At 46.7% G+C, this 22,969-nt stretch overlaps 1 protein-coding gene across 1 annotated transcript in view; it reads left to right on the top strand.

Moving 5' to 3' along the window:
* The window catches only part of LOC139835571 (uncharacterized), a 34,455-nt gene extending 12,733 nt beyond the window's left edge, over positions 1-21,722 (top strand). The window contains exons 3-5 of the mRNA XM_071825434.1: positions 20,686-21,000; positions 21,129-21,201; positions 21,280-21,722. Of these exons, the coding sequence (XP_071681535.1) occupies positions 20,686-21,000; positions 21,129-21,201; positions 21,280-21,722 (831 nt within the window). The remainder of the gene's footprint in view (positions 1-20,685; positions 21,001-21,128; positions 21,202-21,279) is intronic.
* Positions 21,723-22,969: the final 1,247 nt, after the last annotated feature.

Here is a 22,969-nt window from a genome sequence, read left to right as displayed (position 1 = left end):
GCTTTCGAGTTACAAATATGAGCAACCGAACCAAGATCAAATACCCGTGTACTAGAACGAGAACCGGTGAAATGAACATCTATAACATGTATATCAAATATACCTTCTTTCTTCTTCTTGACAAGGCCGCTCTTCAGATCAGCCGAGATACTTGGAGCAATTACGCTTCCAAAGTTGTCCCTTCTCCTTGCGGTAATAGCACTCAAAGATCGGGCTTAGGGCCGTTCTTAGGTTTCATAGGAGGCGTGGCAGCTTTCTTGCCACCCTTCTTGAATTTTCCCTTAGACTTGCCCTGTTTCTTGAAACTGGTGGTCTTGTTGACCATCAACACTTGATGCTCTTTCTTGATCTCAATCTCAGCAGCTTTTAGCATGCCAAAAAGTTCAGGTAACTCCTTGTTCTTGTTCTGCATATTGTAGTTCATCACAAAGTTCTTGTAACTTGGTGGCAGTGATTGAAGGACACGATTAATCCCCAGTCTGTTAGGAATCACTATTCCCAAGTCACTGAGTTTCTTCGCATGCCCGGTCATGGCGAGCATGTGCTCACTGTAACAACCCAAAAATTTCAAAACAAACAAATTGAATTTTCCCTAGTTCCAAATTTTGGAACCAACAAAAACTTTTATTAAAATAAGATTGATACATATAGACCTTGTTTAAATCTTGTGTTTTGCCATGATGAGTGTTATTATGCTTATGTGCTAAACCCTAAAACCCCAAAGTGATCAAGTGAAGATCACCAATCAGATAAAATACAAGAAAAATAATTCAAATAAGAAAAACCTTAAACCCTAAGCTTCTCCTTAAATCAATTGGATCTATTTTTGAGAAACCCAAAATAAAATAAAAGACCTAGGGGGACATATAGCCCTAATAGGTAAACCTTGAACCCTATCTTTATTAATTATGCTAAATGGTGGTGAACCTTTGAGAACCCCACAAAACCCTAAACCTCACCCCTCTTCTCACCACCCTAGTTAAAATGAAATAAAAAGAGAATTAAATAAGAAAGAGGTATAGGTGCCTATGGCTATTTTTATAAAACTTTACCCTAAGCATTTCTACTTTGCTTAGAGGTTTGGAAAACCTTCATACACCTTACCTAGTACCTACCAAACCAATTCCAAGTGTTTTCCAAAAGAATTTAAAAAGAAACTAAAAATGCCATAGAGGCATATGTGAGAAAAATGCAAATTTGTGAATTTGAGAAGTTTGACCCTAGGACTTGTTGTGAATGGATGGATCACTTCCATATACCATTTCAACCCTCAACACCCCCTTTGGGCCAAGAACACTCAAATCAAAAATCAATGCAACATATGCATAGAGGCATATGAGACACATAGCCATTTCACCAAATCTTGACCTATGCTTTTCTACCTTGACCAAATGGTGTGAAACCATCTCTCAACCTAATATAACACCAAATTGACCCTAACCCATGTCCAAGTGAAGCAAGGTGAACCCTTTTCAAAAATAATAAAACTTAACACATCACCTCTTATGTGTTATGGCCAATTTTGCAAATCTTGGATCAAGACCTTTTTGAATGGATTCAATGGTTTGGAAATGTTTCTAAACTCATAAGAATCACATTAGAGTCAACCAAAGTCAAAGTAAATGGAGAGAAATCAATTGGTGAGAAAATCCCATTTTCACTCAAATACACATAGAGCCAAATTTGCAAATCTTCAACCAAGGCCACCTTTGCTTGATCTCTTGCTTGTAAAACTCTTATATAGGATAAACAAACACAATTGCATCAAAGAAACAAGAATCCAATCAAAGGAAATCTCAAATTCAATTCACATATGATAATGGTCATATGTCACTTTTATATTTTCTTCACCACTTTGCACCCCTGGTTTTGACCTTTCCCAAACCAAACTTAGTCAACTCTCTCCATGTCATCCAAGACCATGTCAAGGTCAACAACTTCCATGTTGACCACCATATCTCATGTTGACCAGGTTGACCAGAATAGAGGAGACAAGAGGAGACCTTGAAATAAAGAGAAGATCATCTCACTTTTGCCATTTTGCAATTCTTCACCAAATTGACCACCACCACCACCTTTCCACTTCTATGAATATATGTTTGAGATCCACCAAAGGAATTTCAAAATTTCGAAAACTTTTCTCTTTCGGGCATTACCACAAACACCTTGCAGGCAGTGTAGAAATTGAAGCCCATACTGGATTTTACCTTGGACCAAGTCCATCTCTGCCCCTCTCTGCTGCCCTGGCACTTCACCCCACCCCTCAGGACCAGTGTCAAGCATTGCCACCACTTGCCTTGGACCAGTTTTGACCAGAACGCCACCATGCCGGTCCTCATGTCACACCCCATGCCATCCCTTCCTCCTCTCACATCCATCTCACTCCACCATGTCATCTGCTCTCCCCTGACCCTCCTGATGCTGCTCATGCACGCCGCTGACCGAGAAGACATCGGCATTGACCAGGAACTGACGTGAACCGACGCGCCCAGAAAACGCCCATGCGCGACAGGACGCGCATGGTGACGCCCCGGAGCGCGCCAGGACACCGCTTCGCCCCGTCGACTCAGTGCTCCCCTCGACCTCTCCTTTCACCTACAGCCTCACCTCGACGTCAGCTACCTCACGGACAACGCCGCTTGGACGCGCACGCCCTGTAGCCGTCGTCATGGACGACGACCATCCGCCGCAGTACCCTGGCGTCCGATGACGATAACGACGCGACCATTCCTTCCCCTGCCTCGCCTGGATGCGCGTCGTGATCACCGTGACCCCAGGAACACACCTCGCCCATTCCTTGCCCCTTCAACGCCCTGGAACGGCGACGCCACCCTCAACCTGCCCGCTCCGCCTCGGCCTTGCCTCGCCTCTATAAAAGCCGACGCTCCCGCCTCCAAACTCCACACCAGTCACCTCCCCTACCTCCTCTGACGCTCCTCGACCATCTCCCTCCTCACATTGTGCCCTAGCTAGCCCCAATTGCTCGCCGGTGCCCCGCCGTACCCCAGCAACGGCGCCATCGATTGCGGCCACCATTGGAGCTGCTGCGACCACCATCGGCACCGCCGTCGTCTCCAACGCCAATAGCCCGCCTCGCTGACCCCGCTGGACCACGGTAAGGCCCCTCCCTGGACCCTCCTGGCCGCCGGTAGGGTTTGCTCCCGCCGGAGCTCGTCTCCGACGAGGATGAACCGCTGCCGTCCGATCTCCTTTAATCCGACGGCCCACAGCGCGGCGTACCGCTTCGGCGTTTTAAAACGCCCTGACAGTGGACCCCACTGTCAGGCGGCCCGCTCGCCTCGCCAGCACAGCTGGGCCGGCCCATTAAATTTCCCGCCCCCGTTTAAATTCAAAATAGTTTAATTCTTTTCCATTTATTTTACAATCTGAAGCTAGCTTCAAAATTCAATAGATCCAATTCTACTGAGCCAATTTCAACAAATTTTATATCTTTAGAAAGCTCATGAAAGGCCCCATCCAACCCCACTGGATTCGAACCAATATCTGTTATAGTTTTTGAATAGTAAAAATAACAAATCAGTAACTTTTCAAACTTCAAATAATTATTAAAAATCAACCATAAACTATTTTGAGGTGGTTCCACCTCTCAAAAATCACATTTGATGTGGTCTAATTTACTATGTAATAAAATACTATAGTTGTTTCATATGATCATGGGCTAGATTCAAATAATGGCTATCTGGCCATTTCTAGCTCATTTAAACTTTTTCAAAAATAGTATTTAAATTGTATGAGGTATAGCACCTCATTTAAATCATTAATCCAAGTGATTCAATGAGAGCTGATGACACATGTATTAATGACCCATAGGTTCTTGTTTGAAAATATTAAACCTTTCATAGTAGTTTTGAATTGTTCAAAACTACTCATTGAATCATATGAGATGCTTTGGTCTCATTTAAATCTTTGTCTCAATTAATTCTACATGAGGTAGAGACCATGGTCTATTAACTCTCATAGTGAATTATTTGATGATATTAAATCTTTACTATGTTGGTATTAAATGGTATGAGGTGTTCACCTCATTTAAATCATTTTCTCAAATGATAAGTATGAAGAGGTTGACTTGGGTCAACCTAGGTCATATATTATTCATAAGAGAAATTAAATCTTAATGAGACAATGAGAAGAAGTTATTTCTCTAAGTAATTAAAAGTAACACCTTATGTAGTATGAGAGGAAATTATTTTTCCTAAATAAGAAAACAACACCTTTAACCACTTAATAGTAATGAGTGATACTAGTTTACTTGTGTAAATTATATGAGGTGTTTCACTTCATTTAAATCTTGTCCCAAGTACTTTCATATGAAGTTTGAACCCCTGGTCAAATACTCTCACATGAAATACTTGGAGATTTTAAATCATAATAGGCCTTATTAAATGGTATGAGGTATCCCTACCTCATTTAAATCATTTTCTCAAATAATGATGATGAATGGTTGACTTGGGTCAACCTAAATTCATGTGTGATGGTTTGAGAAATTAAATCTTAAAAAAAATTCAATGAGAGGAAATTATTCCTCGAGAACTATATGGAAACTATCTTTTACATATAAAATGAGAGGAAATTATTCTTCCTCAAAGCAATACCACCAATGCACCAAATCGTATTAATTGTGTGCATAGAATAGTTGTGTGAATATATGTGATGTTTGGAATAGCCAATGAATTGTTTGGTGATTGTATCCTCGTATTCGTATTTTAGACGCTAGTACCGGGGACTATCAAGAGGAGGAGGTTTTCTACCAAGAAGAAGGAGAAGAAGACCATTTTGATCAGTACACCACTCAAGGCAAGCTAGTATTCTTGCATGCTTTTACCAATGCAAGCTAACATCCTTGCAAACCATATTATGGCCCGCAAATATTCTTGCAAGACTACCCAAGTGCAAAGCTCCACAAGAGCAAGGCACCATTACTTTTTACTTTATGCTTAATGATCCTATTTCCCAGTTTTACTCTTACAAGCTTTTGTTTTTGATTATTTATAACTTGCTTTTATAGTTAACTTTGGTCTAGAGATAGAATACTACAAGAGTATCAAACTTAGCCTAGAAGGCTATAAGCTAGTTAGCACCCCTCATGATTAGTTGCTAGTGCTCAATATCAAAAGTGGCTACTCTAGATGGGAACTTGTGATTTGAAATGACTTTGAAAACCTTGGAATGATGAGTCATTCTATTGAAAGATTTTGAAGGTGAATGTGACTCGGTGAATGACTTGGTGAATTTTACCAAAAGCGATGATTGAGTTGGATGCGATACCATTCCAATTTTGCAAGTACCCCCACAATACCTGATATGGGTAGGGCTTAACTAGAAGTTTATGTATCTTAGTATGGGTTCCCTCTAAACAAGCGTCATCGGGGTTATGCTGGAGGCTGCCTCTACCAAAGTGGAATGATGTGATATGACGTGAATATGAGGTGAATGTCCGGCCCAAGCCCTGTGCAGTTCCCGGGTTAACAGTTGGTTTTCACCGGGAGGCCAAGCTCATGGGGAGAGATGCCTATACTAGGATATGTAAGTGAAAGGTTATGGTTGGTAGTCCGCACACGGAGTGTGGTAAATCAGGGCCAGTTAACCCTGACGGATTATTGCAAATGTTGTGGCACAAGTGTACGACCTCTGCAGAGTGTAGATCTATTCGAATAGCCGCGTCCTCGGTTATGGACGGTTGGAAAGGCCATACTGTTTCCATCATCAGACCATTTTCAAAATGTGACATGTGAAGGGTGACTTGAGTTTTGAACTTGAAAGGTGAATGGTGAACTTGACTTTGAATCACAACTGAGTTGTGGGAATGACACTAATGTTCCCACTTGAGTTAGTTGAGCAAATGAAGGTTTGTGATTATTAAAGTGTTTATGAAATAAAACTGGCTTTCTGCAAATGAAACTAGAGCTTAGCATCCCCTTCTATGGTTGATAGTGTTTATCTTAGTATTAGTTTGCGAGTACTTTAAAGTACTCATGGCTTTGTCCCTGGCTATTCAAATGGCCAGACTATGAAGAGGAGTACCAGAACCCTAAGAAGGACAGCAGGACGTCTACGACAACTAGGATCACTCCTGACGTCAACAGTTGCCTGTGGAATAGATGGACTACTACTACGCTACTTCGCTTCCGCTATGTGTTTTGTAATTGATCAATAGATCATCTACTATTGTAATGAGACTGGATCATGTGATCCCGTGTTGTAAGACAATTATGAGTTGTAATAAATGATGTGTTGTGATATTAATCTATTATGTCTCGCAAAAACAATATTCCTGGGATTGCGATGAATGGCATAATAGGCATCTGGACTTAAAAATCCGGGTGTTGACAAGTTGGTATCAGAGCCATTGTTTGACCTTAGGAGACCCTAGTTAGAATGGACGTCTGCAAAACTTAGCTTCAAAAACCAAAGAAGTGAATAATTGTGAAAAACTTATTCTCACTCTTATCCTTGAAATCTTTTTCAAAATGAGAAATTCATACTCTACTTTCTTTGTAGCACTATCTAAAATTTTGCACACTTGAATACTTCTTTAAATTTACTCCTCCTCTTTGCTCACAGATGAAGTACCAATGGGAGTCCTATAAGCTTGGATCCGGAGACGACAAAAGTTTCGAAAAGGAATTGAAGCAACTGGTGGACTATCTGGGACATCCGTATCCCGAGTTCTTCGGAATACCCCTCAAGGCTCGCCAGGGAGAACCACCTCGGTGGGACGTCTCTACCGATCTACGAAGGAAGCTTGATGCCCCAAAGATGGGAAACCATATGGTTTTCTCGTAACGGGAAACACTTGGAAGGAAGGACTAGACAAAGCTATGCAAGAAGCAATTTCCCGTCTGTGTGGACAAAATGAGGACAAGATCAAGAACACTCGCTTCATCTACTACCCAAGACATGACTCCATGGGAAGACCGATGACCATGCCCCCACCACAACCAAAGATGAACCCCTATGAAGCCCCTCAGGACTTCAGGCAGTACAAAACCCGCAGGGATTTGGACAACGCCCTCGCCTCTCGCCAAGCACCTCACCCGTGAAGACGAAGAAACCCCCCCTGAAGAGTAGTATCACCCAAGCACTTAAGTAGGTGTGAGTTGTATCAGGATCCCCCTTGTATCGTAGAGCGATGAATGGTTCTTCAAACCAACGGTGTGTTAGATTTGTAATGTATGATGCTTGGTATGAATGAAAAAGTGTTGTTGGTTTTTACCCCCGCAACACTACTCAAGTTTTCAATTTTATGAACTTTTAAACTTAACAAAACAAACCATAGAAAATTCCCTCTTATCTTATCATCGACATCCATGTTCAGATGGCCCCTCCCAATCGCACCAACGACGCGATGATGCAATCGCTGCAGACAATGATGGCAGATCGAGAAGTCGAAAGAGCCGAACGCCAAGCCAACCTTGCGGCACTGCAACAGATAGCTCAGAACAATCAAGGCCATCATGATCACCCAGGATCAAAGCTAAAGAACTTCCAGAACACCAACCCTCCGGTATTCAACAAGACTGAAGAGCCCCTCGATGCTGATGACTGGCTCCAAACCATGGAAAATAACCTCGAAGTTGCCCAAGTTGAAGCCGCAGAGAAAGTGCTGTTCGCCACGCACTACTTAGCAGACCAGCCGTAGCTTGGTGGACCAAAGACCCGTGCCATGAATGCAGGATGATGATGACCCGGGAAGACTTCAAGATTAAGTTTAGCAAATACCATGTGCCCCAAGGACCGATCAAAAAGATGAGAGACGAGTTCCGTGAACTCAAGCAAGGAAGAATGTCCGTGGTGGAATACCGCGACAGTGTTTCTTACTCTGTCAAGGTACGCCCGGATGAGACCGACACCAATGAGAAGCGAAAGGAAAGATTTCTGAACGGATCGCACGACGAGATGCAACCGTGTTAGTGAACATTCCGTTCACGACTTAGAAGCCCTGGTAGACTCAGCCATACAGATGGAAGGAAAGCCGCATCAAAGCCGGTGAGAACAAAGAAACGCAGAATGATGAACCGAGTGGACCCCACCATAACCGTAAGTATCGAAATAACTCCTCTGGAGGATTCACCCCAAGATACAACAAGCCCCCGCCCGTAATTATCGCCCCAACTACACCAACAACAACGGAGGACCCCGAAGCACGGAGGGAACAACAACAACAACAACAACCGCCCCAACAACAAGAACAACAATGGAAACAACAACAACCCCAATACCGCCCCAAGGACTGGAAGCAATGCTACCCCGTCAACCCCAAAGACAAATCCACCGTCAATCGCTATGAATGTGGAGTTGTGGGTCACTTCTCCAAGGAGTGCCCCAAGAAGCTTGCCAGGATTGCCGCCAATACCGCAAAGACCTGCTCAACAACAGCGCCGCTTTGCCGGAAGAAGGAACCGAACAACAACAACGGACGTTTCTACCACATGATCGCCATCGAAGCTCAGAAGCACCCTGCATACAATGCCAAGTATGTCCTCCTGTGTTTAAAATGCTCAATCTCTCTTAGGAACCTAACTTTTCTTAAAATCTCGGGACGAGATTTGTTTAAGGGGGAAGGGTTTGTAACAACCCAAAAATTTCAAAACAAACAAATTGAATTTTCCCTAGTTCCAAATTTTGGAACCAACAAAAACTTTTATTAAAATAAGATTGATACATATAGACCTTGTTTAAATCTTGTGTTTTGCCATGATGAGTGTTATTATGCTTATGTGCTAAACCCTAAAACCCCAAAGTGATCAAGTGAAGATCACCAATCAGATAAAATACAAGAAAAATAATTCAAATAAGAAAAACCTTAAACCCTAAGCTTCTCCTTAAATCAATTGGATCTATTTTTGAGAAACCCAAAATAAAATAAAAGACCTAGGGGGACATATAGCCCTAATAGGTAAACCTTGAACCCTATCTTTATTAATTATGCTAAATGGTGGTGAACCTTTGAGAACCCCACAAAACCCTAAACCTCACCCCTCTTCTCACCACCCTAGTTAAAATGAAATAAAAAGAGAATTAAATAAGAAAGAGGTATAGGTGCCTATGGCTATTTTTATAAAACTTTACCCTAAGCATTTCTACTTTGCTTAGAGGTTTGGAAAACCTTCATACACCTTACCTAGTACCTACCAAACCAATTCCAAGTGTTTTCCAAAAGAATTTAAAAAGAAACTAAAAATGCCATAGAGGCATATGTGAGAAAAATGCAAATTTGTGAATTTGAGAAGTTTGACCCTAGGACTTGTTGTGAATGGATGGATCACTTCCATATACCATTTCAACCCTCAACACCCCCTTTGGGCCAAGAACACTCAAATCAAAAATCAATGCAACATATGCATAGAGGCATATGAGACACATAGCCATTTCACCAAATCTTGACCTATGCTTTTCTACCTTGACCAAATGGTGTGAAACCATCTCTCAACCTAATATAACACCAAATTGACCCTAACCCATGTCCAAGTGAAGCAAGGTGAACCCTTTTCAAAAATAATAAAACTTAACACATCACCTCTTATGTGTTATGGCCAATTTTGCAAATCTTGGATCAAGACCTTTTTGAATGGATTCAATGGTTTGGAAATGTTTCTAAACTCATAAGAATCACATTAGAGTCAACCAAAGTCAAAGTAAATGGAGAGAAATCAATTGGTGAGAAAATCCCATTTTCACTCAAATACACATAGAGCCAAATTTGCAAATCTTCAACCAAGGCCACCTTTGCTTGATCTCTTGCTTGTAAAACTCTTATATAGGATAAACAAACACAATTGCATCAAAGAAACAAGAATCCAATCAAAGGAAATCTCAAATTCAATTCACATATGATAATGGTCATATGTCACTTTTATATTTTCTTCACCACTTTGCACCCCTGGTTTTGACCTTTCCCAAACCAAACTTAGTCAACTCTCTCCATGTCATCCAAGACCATGTCAAGGTCAACAACTTCCATGTTGACCACCATATCTCATGTTGACCAGGTTGACCAGAATAGAGGAGACAAGAGGAGACCTTGAAATAAAGAGAAGATCATCTCACTTTTGCCATTTTGCAATTCTTCACCAAATTGACCACCACCACCACCTTTCCACTTCTATGAATATATGTTTGAGATCCACCAAAGGAATTTCAAAATTTCGAAAACTTTTCTCTTTCGGGCATTACCACAAACACCTTGCAGGCAGTGTAGAAATTGAAGCCCATACTGGATTTTACCTTGGACCAAGTCCATCTCTGCCCCTCTCTGCTGCCCTGGCACTTCACCCCACCCCTCAGGACCAGTGTCAAGCATTGCCACCACTTGCCTTGGACCAGTTTTGACCAGAACGCCACCATGCCGGTCCTCATGTCACACCCCATGCCATCCCTTCCTCCTCTCACATCCATCTCACTCCACCATGTCATCTGCTCTCCCCTGACCCTCCTGATGCTGCTCATGCACGCCGCTGACCGAGAAGACATCGGCATTGACCAGGAACTGACGTGAACCGACGCGCCCAGAAAACGCCCATGCGCGACAGGACGCGCATGGTGACGCCCCGGAGCGCGCCAGGACACCGCTTCGCCCCGTCGACTCAGTGCTCCCCTCGACCTCTCCTTTCACCTACAGCCTCACCTCGACGTCAGCTACCTCACGGACAACGCCGCTTGGACGCGCACGCCCTGTAGCCGTCGTCATGGACGACGACCATCCGCCGCAGTACCCTGGCGTCCGATGACGATAACGACGCGACCATTCCTTCCCCTGCCTCGCCTGGATGCGCGTCGTGATCACCGTGACCCCAGGAACACACCTCGCCCATTCCTTGCCCCTTCAACGCCCTGGAACGGCGACGCCACCCTCAACCTGCCCGCTCCGCCTCGGCCTTGCCTCGCCTCTATAAAAGCCGACGCTCCCGCCTCCAAACTCCACACCAGTCACCTCCCCTACCTCCTCTGACGCTCCTCGACCATCTCCCTCCTCACATTGTGCCCTAGCTAGCCCCAATTGCTCGCCGGTGCCCCGCCGTACCCCAGCAACGGCGCCATCGATTGCGGCCACCATTGGAGCTGCTGCGACCACCATCGGCACCGCCGTCGTCTCCAACGCCAATAGCCCGCCTCGCTGACCCCGCTGGACCACGGTAAGGCCCCTCCCTGGACCCTCCTGGCCGCCGGTAGGGTTTGCTCCCGCCGGAGCTCGTCTCCGACGAGGATGAACCGCTGCCGTCCGATCTCCTTTAATCCGACGGCCCACAGCGCGGCGTACCGCTTCGGCGTTTTAAAACGCCCTGACAGTGGACCCCACTGTCAGGCGGCCCGCTCGCCTCGCCAGCACAGCTGGGCCGGCCCATTAAATTTCCCGCCCCCGTTTAAATTCAAAATAGTTTAATTCTTTTCCATTTATTTTACAATCTGAAGCTAGCTTCAAAATTCAATAGATCCAATTCTACTGAGCCAATTTCAACAAATTTTATATCTTTAGAAAGCTCATGAAAGGCCCCATCCAACCCCACTGGATTCGAACCAATATCTGTTATAGTTTTTGAATAGTAAAAATAACAAATCAGTAACTTTTCAAACTTCAAATAATTATTAAAAATCAACCATAAACTATTTTGAGGTGGTTCCACCTCTCAAAAATCACATTTGATGTGGTCTAATTTACTATGTAATAAAATACTATAGTTGTTTCATATGATCATGGGCTAGATTCAAATAATGGCTATCTGGCCATTTCTAGCTCATTTAAACTTTTTCAAAAATAGTATTTAAATTGTATGAGGTATAGCACCTCATTTAAATCATTAATCCAAGTGATTCAATGAGAGCTGATGACACATGTATTAATGACCCATAGGTTCTTGTTTGAAAATATTAAACCTTTCATAGTAGTTTTGAATTGTTCAAAACTACTCATTGAATCATATGAGATGCTTTGGTCTCATTTAAATCTTTGTCTCAATTAATTCTACATGAGGTAGAGACCATGGTCTATTAACTCTCATAGTGAATTATTTGATGATATTAAATCTTTACTATGTTGGTATTAAATGGTATGAGGTGTTCACCTCATTTAAATCATTTTCTCAAATGATAAGTATGAAGAGGTTGACTTGGGTCAACCTAGGTCATATATTATTCATAAGAGAAATTAAATCTTAATGAGACAATGAGAAGAAGTTATTTCTCTAAGTAATTAAAAGTAACACCTTATGTAGTATGAGAGGAAATTATTTTTCCTAAATAAGAAAACAACACCTTTAACCACTTAATAGTAATGAGTGATACTAGTTTACTTGTGTAAATTATATGAGGTGTTTCACTTCATTTAAATCTTGTCCCAAGTACTTTCATATGAAGTTTGAACCCCTGGTCAAATACTCTCACATGAAATACTTGGAGATTTTAAATCATAATAGGCCTTATTAAATGGTATGAGGTATCCCTACCTCATTTAAATCATTTTCTCAAATAATGATGATGAATGGTTGACTTGGGTCAACCTAAATTCATGTGTGATGGTTTGAGAAATTAAATCTTAAAAAAAATTCAATGAGAGGAAATTATTCCTCGAGAACTATATGGAAACTATCTTTTACATATAAAATGAGAGGAAATTATTCTTCCTCAAAGCAATACCACCAATGCACCAAATCGTATTAATTGTGTGCATAGAATAGTTGTGTGAATATATGTGATGTTTGGAATAGCCAATGAATTGTTTGGTGATTGTATCCTCGTATTCGTATTTTAGACGCTAGTACCGGGGACTATCAAGAGGAGGAGGTTTTCTACCAAGAAGAAGGAGAAGAAGACCATTTTGATCAGTACACCACTCAAGGCAAGCTAGTATTCTTGCATGCTTTTACCAATGCAAGCTAACATCCTTGCAAACCATATTATGGCCCGCAAATATTCTTGCAAGACTACCCAAGTGCAAAGCTCCACAAGAGCAAGGCACCATTACTTGTTACTTTATGCTTAATGATCCTATTTCCCAGTTTTACTCTTACAAGCTTTTGTTTTTGATTATTTATAACTTGCTTTTATAGTTAACTTTGGTCTAGAGATAGAATACTACAAGAGTATCAAACTTAGCCTAGAAGGCTATAAGCTAGTTAGCACCCCTCATGATTAGTTGCTAGTGCTCAATATCAAAAGTGGCTACTCTAGATGGGAACTTGTGATTTGAAATGACTTTGAAAACCTTGGAATGATGAGTCATTCTATTGAAAGATTTTGAAGGTGAATGTGACTGGTGAATGACTTGGTGAATTTTACCAAAAACTGATGATTGAGTTGGATGCGATACCATTCCAATTTTGCAAGTACCCCCACAATACCTGATATGGGTAGGGCTTAACTAGAAGTTTATGTATCTTAGTATGGGTTCCCTCTAAACAAGCGTCATCGGGGTTATGCTGGAGGCTGCCTCTACCAAAGTGGAATGATGTGATATGACGTGAATATGAGGTGAATGTCCGGCCCAAGCCCTGTGCAGTTCCCGGGTTAACAGTTGGTTTTCACCGGGAGGCCAAGCTCATGGGGAGAGATGCCTATACTAGGATATGTAAGTGAAAGGTTATGGTTGGTAGTCCGCACACGGAGTGTGGTAAATCAGGGCCAGTTAACCCTGACGGATTATTGCAAATGTTGTGGCACAAGTGTACGACCTCTGCAGAGTGTAGATCTATTCGAATAGCCGCGTCCTCGGTTATGGACGGTTGGAAAGGCCATACTGTTTCCATCATCAGACCATTTTCAAAATGTGACATGTGAAGGGTGACTTGAGTTTTGAACTTGAAAGGTGAATGGTGAACTTGACTTTGAATCACAACTGAGTTGTGGGAATGACACTAATGTTCCCACTTGAGTTAGTTGAGCAAATGAAGGTTTTTGATTATTAAAGTGTTTATGAAATAAAACTGGCTTTCTGCAAATGAAACTAGAGCTTAGCATCCCCTTCTATGGTTGATAGTGTTTATCTTAGTATTAGTTTGCGAGTACTTTAAAGTACTCATGGCTTTGTCCCTGGCTATTCAAATGGCCAGACTATGAAGAGGAGTACCAGAACCCGGAAGAAGGACAGCAGGACGTCTACGACAACTAGGATCACTCCTGACGTCAACAGTTGCCTGTGGAATAGATGGACTACTACTACGCTACTTCGCTTCCGCTATGTGTTTTGTAATTGATCAATAGATCATCTACTATTGTAATGAGACTGGATCATGTGATCCCGTGTTGTAAGACAATTATGAGTTGTAATAAATGATGTGTTGTGATATTAATCTATTATGTCTCGCAAAAACAATATTCCTGGGATTGCGATGAATGGCATAATAGGCATCTGGACTTAAAAATCCGGGTGTTGACACTCACTAACGGAGCTGCCTTCTTCCATCATACAGCTGAAGAAATGTTTCGATGCTTCATAGCATTCCACTGCCGCATGAGTCTCGAATATAGCTTTCAGCTCATTCATCAACTCATGAGGATCATGGTGCTCAAAACGTTTTTGAAGATCGGATTCCAGACTGCACAGGATGGCACACTGAACTTGAGAGTACCGAGTTTTCCGAGTCGCGTAAACAGCTTTTACTTCATCGGATTCATTTTCTGCAGGAGGGTCACCTAGCGGTGCATCAAGCACAAATTGCAGATTTCCGCCAGAGAGGAAGATCCTCACATGACGGAACCAGTCGGTGAAGTTGCTACCGTTGCTCTTAAGTTTCTCTTTCTCTAGGAACTGATTAAAATTGATTGGGGACGCCATCTCTACAACATATATTTGCAATAGTTTAGACTAAGTTTATGACAAATTGAGTTCAAATTTTAATTCAACATAATTAAAAACCTAAGTGAACTCCCACTCAAAACAATATCCCTCGCATTGTCTTAGTGATCACACGAACCAAATCCACCGTACCTAAACCCGATCATCACGAGAAAAGGTGTGATTTCAATGGCGAACACTCAAAGTGTTCATCATATCAACCATATGATTCATGCTCTACCTTTCGGTATCACGTGTTCCGAGACCATGTCTGTACATGCTAGGCTCGTCAAGGCCACCTTAGTATCCGCATGTGCAAAACTGTCTTGCACCCGTTATATGTACTTATTGAATCTATCACACCCGATCATCACGAGGTGCTTCGAAACGACAAGACTTGGCAACGGTGCTACTAAGGATGAACACTTTATTATCTTGATATTTTAGTGAGGGATCATCTTATAATGCTACCGTCGCGATCTAAGCAAAATAAGATGCATAAAAAGGATTAACATCACATGCAGTTCATATGTGATATGATATGGCCCTTTTGTTCTTGCGCCTTTGATCTTCATATCCAAAGCACGGATATGATCTCCATCATCTTCGGGCATGATCTCCATCATCGTCGGCGTAGCGTCAAGGTCAATGGCGCCGTCTTCATGATTGTCCTCCATGTAGCAACTATTACAACTACTTTGAAATACTACTCAACATGAAATTTAAAGACAACCATAAGGCTCCCGCCGGTTGCCACAATACAATAATGATCATCTCATACATATTCATCATCACATTATGGCCATATCACATCACCAAACCCTGCAAAAACAAGTTAGACGTCTCTAATTTGGTTTGCATATTTTACGTGGTTTAGGGTTTTCGAGAGAGATCTAATCTACCTACGAACATGAACCACAACGTTGATACTAATGTTTTCAATAGAAGAGTAAATTGAATCTTTACTATAGTAGGAGAGACAGACACCCGCAAAGCCTCTTATGCAATACAAGTTGCATGTCGAACGAGGAACAAGTCTCATGAACGCGGTCATGTAAAGTTAGTCCGAGCCGCTTCATCCCACTATGCCATAAAGATGCAAAGTACTCAAACTAAAGATAACAAGAGCATCAACGCCCACAAACCATTGTGTTCTACTCGTGCAACCATCTATGCATAGACACGGCTCGATACCACTTTGTAGGATAACGTTGCATAGAAAACAAAAAATTTCCTACGGCGAACACGCAATCCAAGCCAAGATGCAATCTAGAAGACGGTAGCAACGAGGGGGTATCGAGTCTCACCCTTGAAGAGATTCCAAAGCCTACAAGATGAGGCTCTTGTTGCTGCGGTAGACGATCACTTGCCGCTTGCAAAAGCGCGTAGAAGATCTTGATCACGATCGGTTCCGGCGCCACGAACGGGCAGCACCTCCGTACTCGGTCACACGTTCGGTTGTTGATGAAGACGACGTCCACCTCCCCGTTCCAGCGGGCAGCGGAAGTAGTAGCTCCTCTTGAATCCGACAACACGACGGCGTGGTGTCGGTGGCGGTGTAGAAGTCCGGCGGAGCTTCGCTAAGCTACGCGGGCAATATGAAGTGGAGGAGCAAAGCTAGGGTTTGGGAGGGGGTGGCCGGCCACTCAAGGGGGCGGCCAAGCTATGGTCTTGGGGTTGGCCGGCCCCTCCCTTGGCCCCTCATTATATAGGTGGATCCCAAGTGTTGGTGTCCAAGTCTTCGAATAAGACCCGAAACCAAAACCTTCCATAGGAGGGGGAAACCTAGCCCAACTAGGACTCCCACCCAAAGGTGGGATTCCCACCTCCCATGTGGGGGGTGGCCGGCCCCTATGGTGGAGTCCACTTGGGACTCCACCCCATCTAGGGCTGGCCGGCCATGGAGGTGGAGTCCCTTGTGGACTCCACCTTCCTTGGTGGTTTCTTCCGGACTTTTCTAGAACCTTCTAGAACCTTCCATAGAACCTTCCGCGACATTTTATTTCACATAAAATGACATCCTATATATGAATCTTATTCTCCGGACCATTCCGGAACTCCTCGTGATGTCCGGGATCTCATCCGGGACTCCGAACAAATATTCGAACTCCATTCCATAATTCAAGTGCTACCATTTCAACATCCAACTTTAAGTGTGTCACCCTACGGTTCGAGAACTATGCGGACATGGTTGAGTACTCACTCCGACCAATAACCAACAGCGGGATCTGGAGATCCATAATGGCTCCCACATATTCAACGATGACTTTAGTGATCGAATGAACCATACACATATATTACCAATTCCCTTTGTCTCGCGATATTTTACTTGTCCGAGGTTTGATCTTCGGTATCACTCTATACCTTGTTCAACCTCGTCTCCTGACAAGTACTCTTTACTCGTACCGTGGTATGTGGTCTCTTATGAACTCATTCATATGCTTGCAAGACATTAGACGACATTCCACCGAGAGGGCCCAGAGTATATCTATCCGTCATCGGGATGGACAAATCCCACTGTTGATCCATATGCCTCAACTCATACTTTCCGGATACTTAATCCCACCTTTATAGCCACCCATTTACGCAGTGGTGTTTGGTGTAATCAAAGTACCTTTCCGGTATAAGTGATTTACATGATCTCATGGTCATAAGGACTAGGTAACTATGTATCGAAAGCTTATAGCAAATAACTTAATGACGAGATCTTATGCTACGCTTAATTGGGTGTGTCCATTATATCATTCACACAATGACATAACCTTGTTATTAATAACATCCAATGTTCATGATTATGAAACTAATCATCCATTAATCAACAAGCTAGTTTAAGAGGCATACTAGGGACTTCTTGTTTGTCTACATATCACACATGTACTAATGTTTCGGTTAATACAATTCTAGCATGATATATAAACATTTATCATAAACATAAAGATATAAATAATAACCACTTTATTATTGCCTCTAGGGCATATCTCCTTCAGTAGGAATCAATGCATAGTTCACACAAGTGTTTGCTTCTTGAGGTGGAGAGAAATAGGTGAACTGACTCAACATAAAAGTAAAAGAATGGTCCTCCATAGAGGAAAAGCATCGATTGCTATATTTGTGCTAGAGCTTTGATTTTGAAAACATGAAACAATTTTGTCAACGGTAGTAATAAAGCATATGTATCATGTAAATTATATCTTACAAGTTGCAAGCTTCATGCATTGTCGTGGATGTAACCACGGCAGATGCTACAGGGGGTAGCACTTCATTGATGCGAGGGGAAGGGAACATTGCCATCTACGGGTCGAGGTGCAAGAGACGCAAGGGTTTTACCCAGGTTCAGCCCCTCCGGAGAGTAAAAGGCCTACGTCCTGCTAGATCTTTATTGCTCAGTGGAGAATTACAATGGGGGGGCTCAGTCGGCGGCTACGCCGAGAGCTTACAGGGGGAGATTGGATCTTGAGTAAGGTGTCCTCTAGGGTTTAAGCTCGGGGGTTTATATAAGCACCCCCGGCCTAGGGTTACATGGAGATAACTCCGAATCATATCAGTTGCTACTAATCCGGGATCCGCTATCCCTCTCGCAAGTAATCTTCTTGTCCAGCCGTGTGGACCTCCTCCTTGGGATCACGGCCCAGTCGCCTTAGGGCCCAGTCGCTTAGGCGACTGGCGATCCACCCAAGCCTCTATCTTCATGGCGACTGGGACTGGCGACCCACCCCCTATGGGCATATCCCCATCAGTAGTCCCCAAGCGCGGTGGTGAAGAAGCGCGGATCTGGAACAAGTCTTGGAGAGGCGCGGTGATGGATCAAGATGAGTCGCCGCCGGGCTTCCAAAGATAACGTCGCGGGTGCGGTGGCAGTCTCAGTCGCCATAATTTGATCAGTCGGTCGGCGTGTGACAGTCGGCTCTAGCCAGTCGCCGTTTGCCAGTCGACGCGTAGTCACCATAGAGACACGTGGAGAGGCCAACGGCTAGATTTCACGTTGACCGAGGCGCACACCGTTTGCATGTTGTTGACCGTTGGGCTCGACGTGACCGCTAACGGCTAGTTTAACGGCTATTCAGCCGGTGACGGCGCAGATCTCGACCGTTGATTGCGGGGCGGCGATTCCGGGACAATTCAACGAACAGATCTCATCCTCAATCTGAGCGAGTGCGGGCGGTATAAAGGGTCGCCCCTAGGATTAGGGTTCAACACTCCTCCGCATTCATCCCCCATCTTCTCTTCATCTCATCTTCATTCCACACTCCACACGCATCCATGGCGGCGAAGGGTTGGGGCAAGTCGAAGGTCACGCGGGAGTCTCTCCTCCCGTACGTCGCCTCCGGAGTCATCCCGGAGTTCAACCAAGAGCGATGGCGGGTTCCGCCGGCGAACGAGACGGAGCCCCTCCCACGGCCCGGGGAGTTCGTGATCTTCATGAGCTTCCTCGATCGCGGGTTCGCTCTCCCCACCTCCGATTTCCTCCGGCAGTTGCTGGCCTTCTACAGCATCAAGGTTTCCGACCTCGGGCCGCACGGCGTCCGGCAGATTTCTCTGTTCGTGGCGCTGTGCGAATGCTACTTGGGCTGTCCGCCCTACTTCCCGCTGTGGGTGTCCATCTTCCACGGGCGGGCGACTCGAGCCAGCAAGAACAGCGAAGCACTCATCCCGAACGGGGGATCACCTTCCGAGGTGAAGTCCGGGGAAAGCTTCATCGACATGGCGCTCCCCAAGAAGGCGCGATCGCCGTGGCGTCGTTCTGGTTCTACGCCAAGGAGTACACTCCCCCGGGCGAGGTATGCATTCCCCAATACAGTCCCGAGCCGAGCGTCCCGCGGCGCCTCAATGTCCAGCTGCCGCTGCAGCGAAAGGTGAGAAGGTGGTGAAGGATATGCGCCAAGCGATCCAGGCGCTAAAAGATGACGGCTTTGACGGCGGTCGATATGTACAACTGTTGGCTCGGCCGGCGGCTGATCCCCCTGCGGTGCCGAGCTCACCCCATGTGGGAGTACTGGGGACAAACGACCGCACCCGGTCGACGGCGACCGAGTGGGACGAGGGCGAGTACCGGAAGGCGCTCGCTAAGATCACCACTGCCACCTTTACCTCCTTCGAGGACGGCTTGCAGCCCTACACCGAAGACACCCCAGCGCCTCAGGTAATGCTTCGCATGGCGACTTCGCACGGCTTAGCCGCGCTTCTTCCTTTCTGACTTGTTCCTTTGATTCGATTGCAGCGTTGGCAGAAGATCGCGGACCACCTCCCTCCTCTCGCCGGAAAGGAACCACCGGAGATGACCGAAGGCGAGGAGGAAGAGGTCGACGAGGAGGAGGAGCGCACCGAGTCGGACTCGGAGGCGCGGGACTTCATCAGACTCCCGCGCGGGTCGAAGAGGGGTGCCGAGTCCTCGTCCCAGGGCGCGGCGGAAGAGGAGGCGACCTCCCGTCCGGAGGCCAAGGCGGAGCCCTCCAAGGAAGGGGCCGAGCCGCTATCGAAGCGGCTGCGCCCCACTCTCTGGAAGGGTCCATGAGGCTTCGGTGTCCCTTGAAGGACGCGATCGATGCGGGAGCTCGGGCCGGTCCGGGCGTAAAAGCGATTCCCACGGTGAAGTAAGTATTTCTTGTCGAATTTATCCTTCTGCGGCGGACTGATTGTCGACTCACCTCGCCTCTCTGTAGGTCCAAGAAGAAGACCTTGGCGAAGCCGCCCGCGGCCAGGGTGGCGGCCACGAGGGCGGCCGAGGCAAAGAAGAAGGCCGCGGAGAGGAAGGCGGCGCCGTCCGACCTTGGGGGTGCGGGGTCGGCTCCAGAAGAGCCCGCCGCCGGGAGTCAAGCGGAGAAGGAGAGCACTAGCCACGTCGAGCCCACCGCCAACGTTTTTCCTCTACCCAGCATGGCTCGCGGGGGCATGGCGAGTGCGGCGACGGGTCCGGACGTTGCTCCGCCTGTGGTGGAGGAGGAGTCGGCGACATTGGATCGACCGAGGGGCAGAAGGCACCCGAAGTTGAAGAGGACATCGTCGAGGAGGGCGGCCTGTCGGAGCCACTGAAAGAGCGCCGGTCCAAGGCCGCCAGGGACCGCGCCCCGCCCAGTGACACCGACACGCGGACGGGCGAGGTTCCGTCGACTGAGGCGGTGATGCGAGCGGACGGGGCGACCGAGTCGCGTCATCCGCCGCCGTCTTCATTGACCTTCACTGAGCTCCACACGGCGCTTGGCGAGGCGCATGTGGTAAGTGTCGCTGAACACGTGGCCTAGTCACCCCCAGTCCCCGAGGGTCGACTTGGTCTGAAAGGGCGAGTCGAGTCTCTGTTGCTTTTTGTTTGTTTGACCTTGGCATTTTTGTTTGGTTTCCGTAGGCGGAGATTAAGCGGCTGACCGCGCTTGTGGAGGAGGCGGCGCAGAAGAACCGGAAGCTGATTGCCCTGGGCAGTAAGTCATGCCCGCTCGCCGTCCTCATTCAGTGTCACTGGCCCGGGCGTTCGTTCTCACCGTTTCCTTTTCTTGTAGCAGAGGCGCAGGCAAAGGCTCTTGCCGAGGCTCGGGAAGGGTTCGTCAAGGAGTCCTTCTACCGTGAAGCCGAGTTCCGGGCGCAGCAGGCCGAAGAGGCCCGGAAAAGGGCGAAAGCGGAGGTGGCGGAATTGACGAAGGTCCTGGAGCAGAAGGGCCGGGAGCTGGAGGACGTCATCACCGAATACAAGGTGAAGCTGGAGGCCGCGACTGATGCGCGGGACTCTGCACGTGGGGCTGCCGCGTCTCTGCGGGAGGAGGTGGCGGCCTTGAAGCAGCAGCACGCCAAAGAACTTGCTGCGGAGAAGGAGGCGTCCGAGGGCATCGTCCTGGCGGTGCAGGCCGAGAAGACCAACTTCGAGGCTTTCGTCAGGGAGATGTCGCGGCAGATTCTTGGTAAGTTCTTGTTGTCGCACTGCTTGTTTTATTTGCCGGGGGTTTGAGCATCTGAACACGGCGAGTCGGCCTCGGGGGTCAGTCCCCGAGCGTGGCGAGTTGGCCTCGGGGGCCAGTCCACGAGCGTGGCGAGTCGGCCTCGGGGCCGGTCCCCGAGCGTGGCGAGTCGGCCTCGAGGTCGGTCCCTGAGCGTGGCGAGTCGGTCTCGGGGGCCAGTCCCCGAGCGTGGCGAGTCGGCCTCGGGGGCCAGTCCCCGAGCGTGGCGAGTCGGCCTCGGGGGCCAGTCCCCGAGCGTGGCGAGTCGGCCTCGGGGGCCAGTCCCCGAGCGTGGCGAGTCGGCGTTGAAGGGGAAGTTCTCATTTTTCCCTTTTCCTTGTGTTGTTGACTGCAGGTACGTGCGACTTCGTGGAGACGGCGACTCCACGGGAATGCTGTCGCCGACCGCGACCGCGCGTATCATCGCTGCGCGGGGAGATACTTGCCGCGCTCCGCACTGAGCCCGCGGGAGGTGATTCCGCGGGACACGCCATCCGTCTTCAAGGCCGTGTCCAACATTCCGGCTGTTGTTGGCTGGCTTCGTCGCTCTTCTGCCGCGTTGGCATTACCATGGCTACGAGCATGGTGCTTGGCGCATTACTACGAAGGGTTCGACGTGGAGGAGGTCACCGCTGGCTTCCCCTCGGAGACTGGGGAGTTCGATGTTGCCGAAGTGCTGCGGCTGATGGATGCGGTGCGCCCCTTCGCCGACCGAGTACTGGCGACCGCGGACTTGGAGACTCATATCCCCAGCCAAGCGGCTCCTGGTGACGCGGAGAAGGAGCCGGGCCCGGTGGACTACCCCGCGGAGCGCCTCTTCCATGCCGCCGCCGGCTCGCTGTCTACATATCCGGTCGTGGTGTACACGCCGAAATTTCGTCACGGCGATGACGGCGTCGAGCCTGTCGTAGAGGGGGCTCCGGGTCGTCCTCGTAGTTTCTGAGTACCTGTGTAAGAAGTAGTTAGATTTTCGCGAGCGGGTGTTAGTTGTAAATAGAATGATGACTTTTGCTTAAATGTGATTCGGTGGTTGCTTTTGCATTATTTGAGACGGCGATGCATTGGAGTTGGTTCCGACTATCCATGGCCTTCGGGTCGGTCGCCTTGCGACCCCAATGAAGGCTATCGACTTGACTGTTTTCCTTTCGAGCTGGGCGTCCCCGATCGCGATGACGTAGTCATTATAGTACGAATAGCAGCCTCATGGGTGGAGTAGTGGTGTGGTGTAGTTTGCGCTGTTCGGATGTAGCGCGCCACT

Source organism: Lolium perenne, chromosome 2 (genome assembly GCF_019359855.2).
Source record: "Lolium perenne isolate Kyuss_39 chromosome 2, Kyuss_2.0, whole genome shotgun sequence".
Taxonomy (NCBI): Eukaryota; Viridiplantae; Streptophyta; class Magnoliopsida; order Poales; family Poaceae; genus Lolium; species Lolium perenne.
Note: the sequence above shows the minus strand (reverse complement) of the source record. Positions and strands in the feature narration are given on the sequence as shown.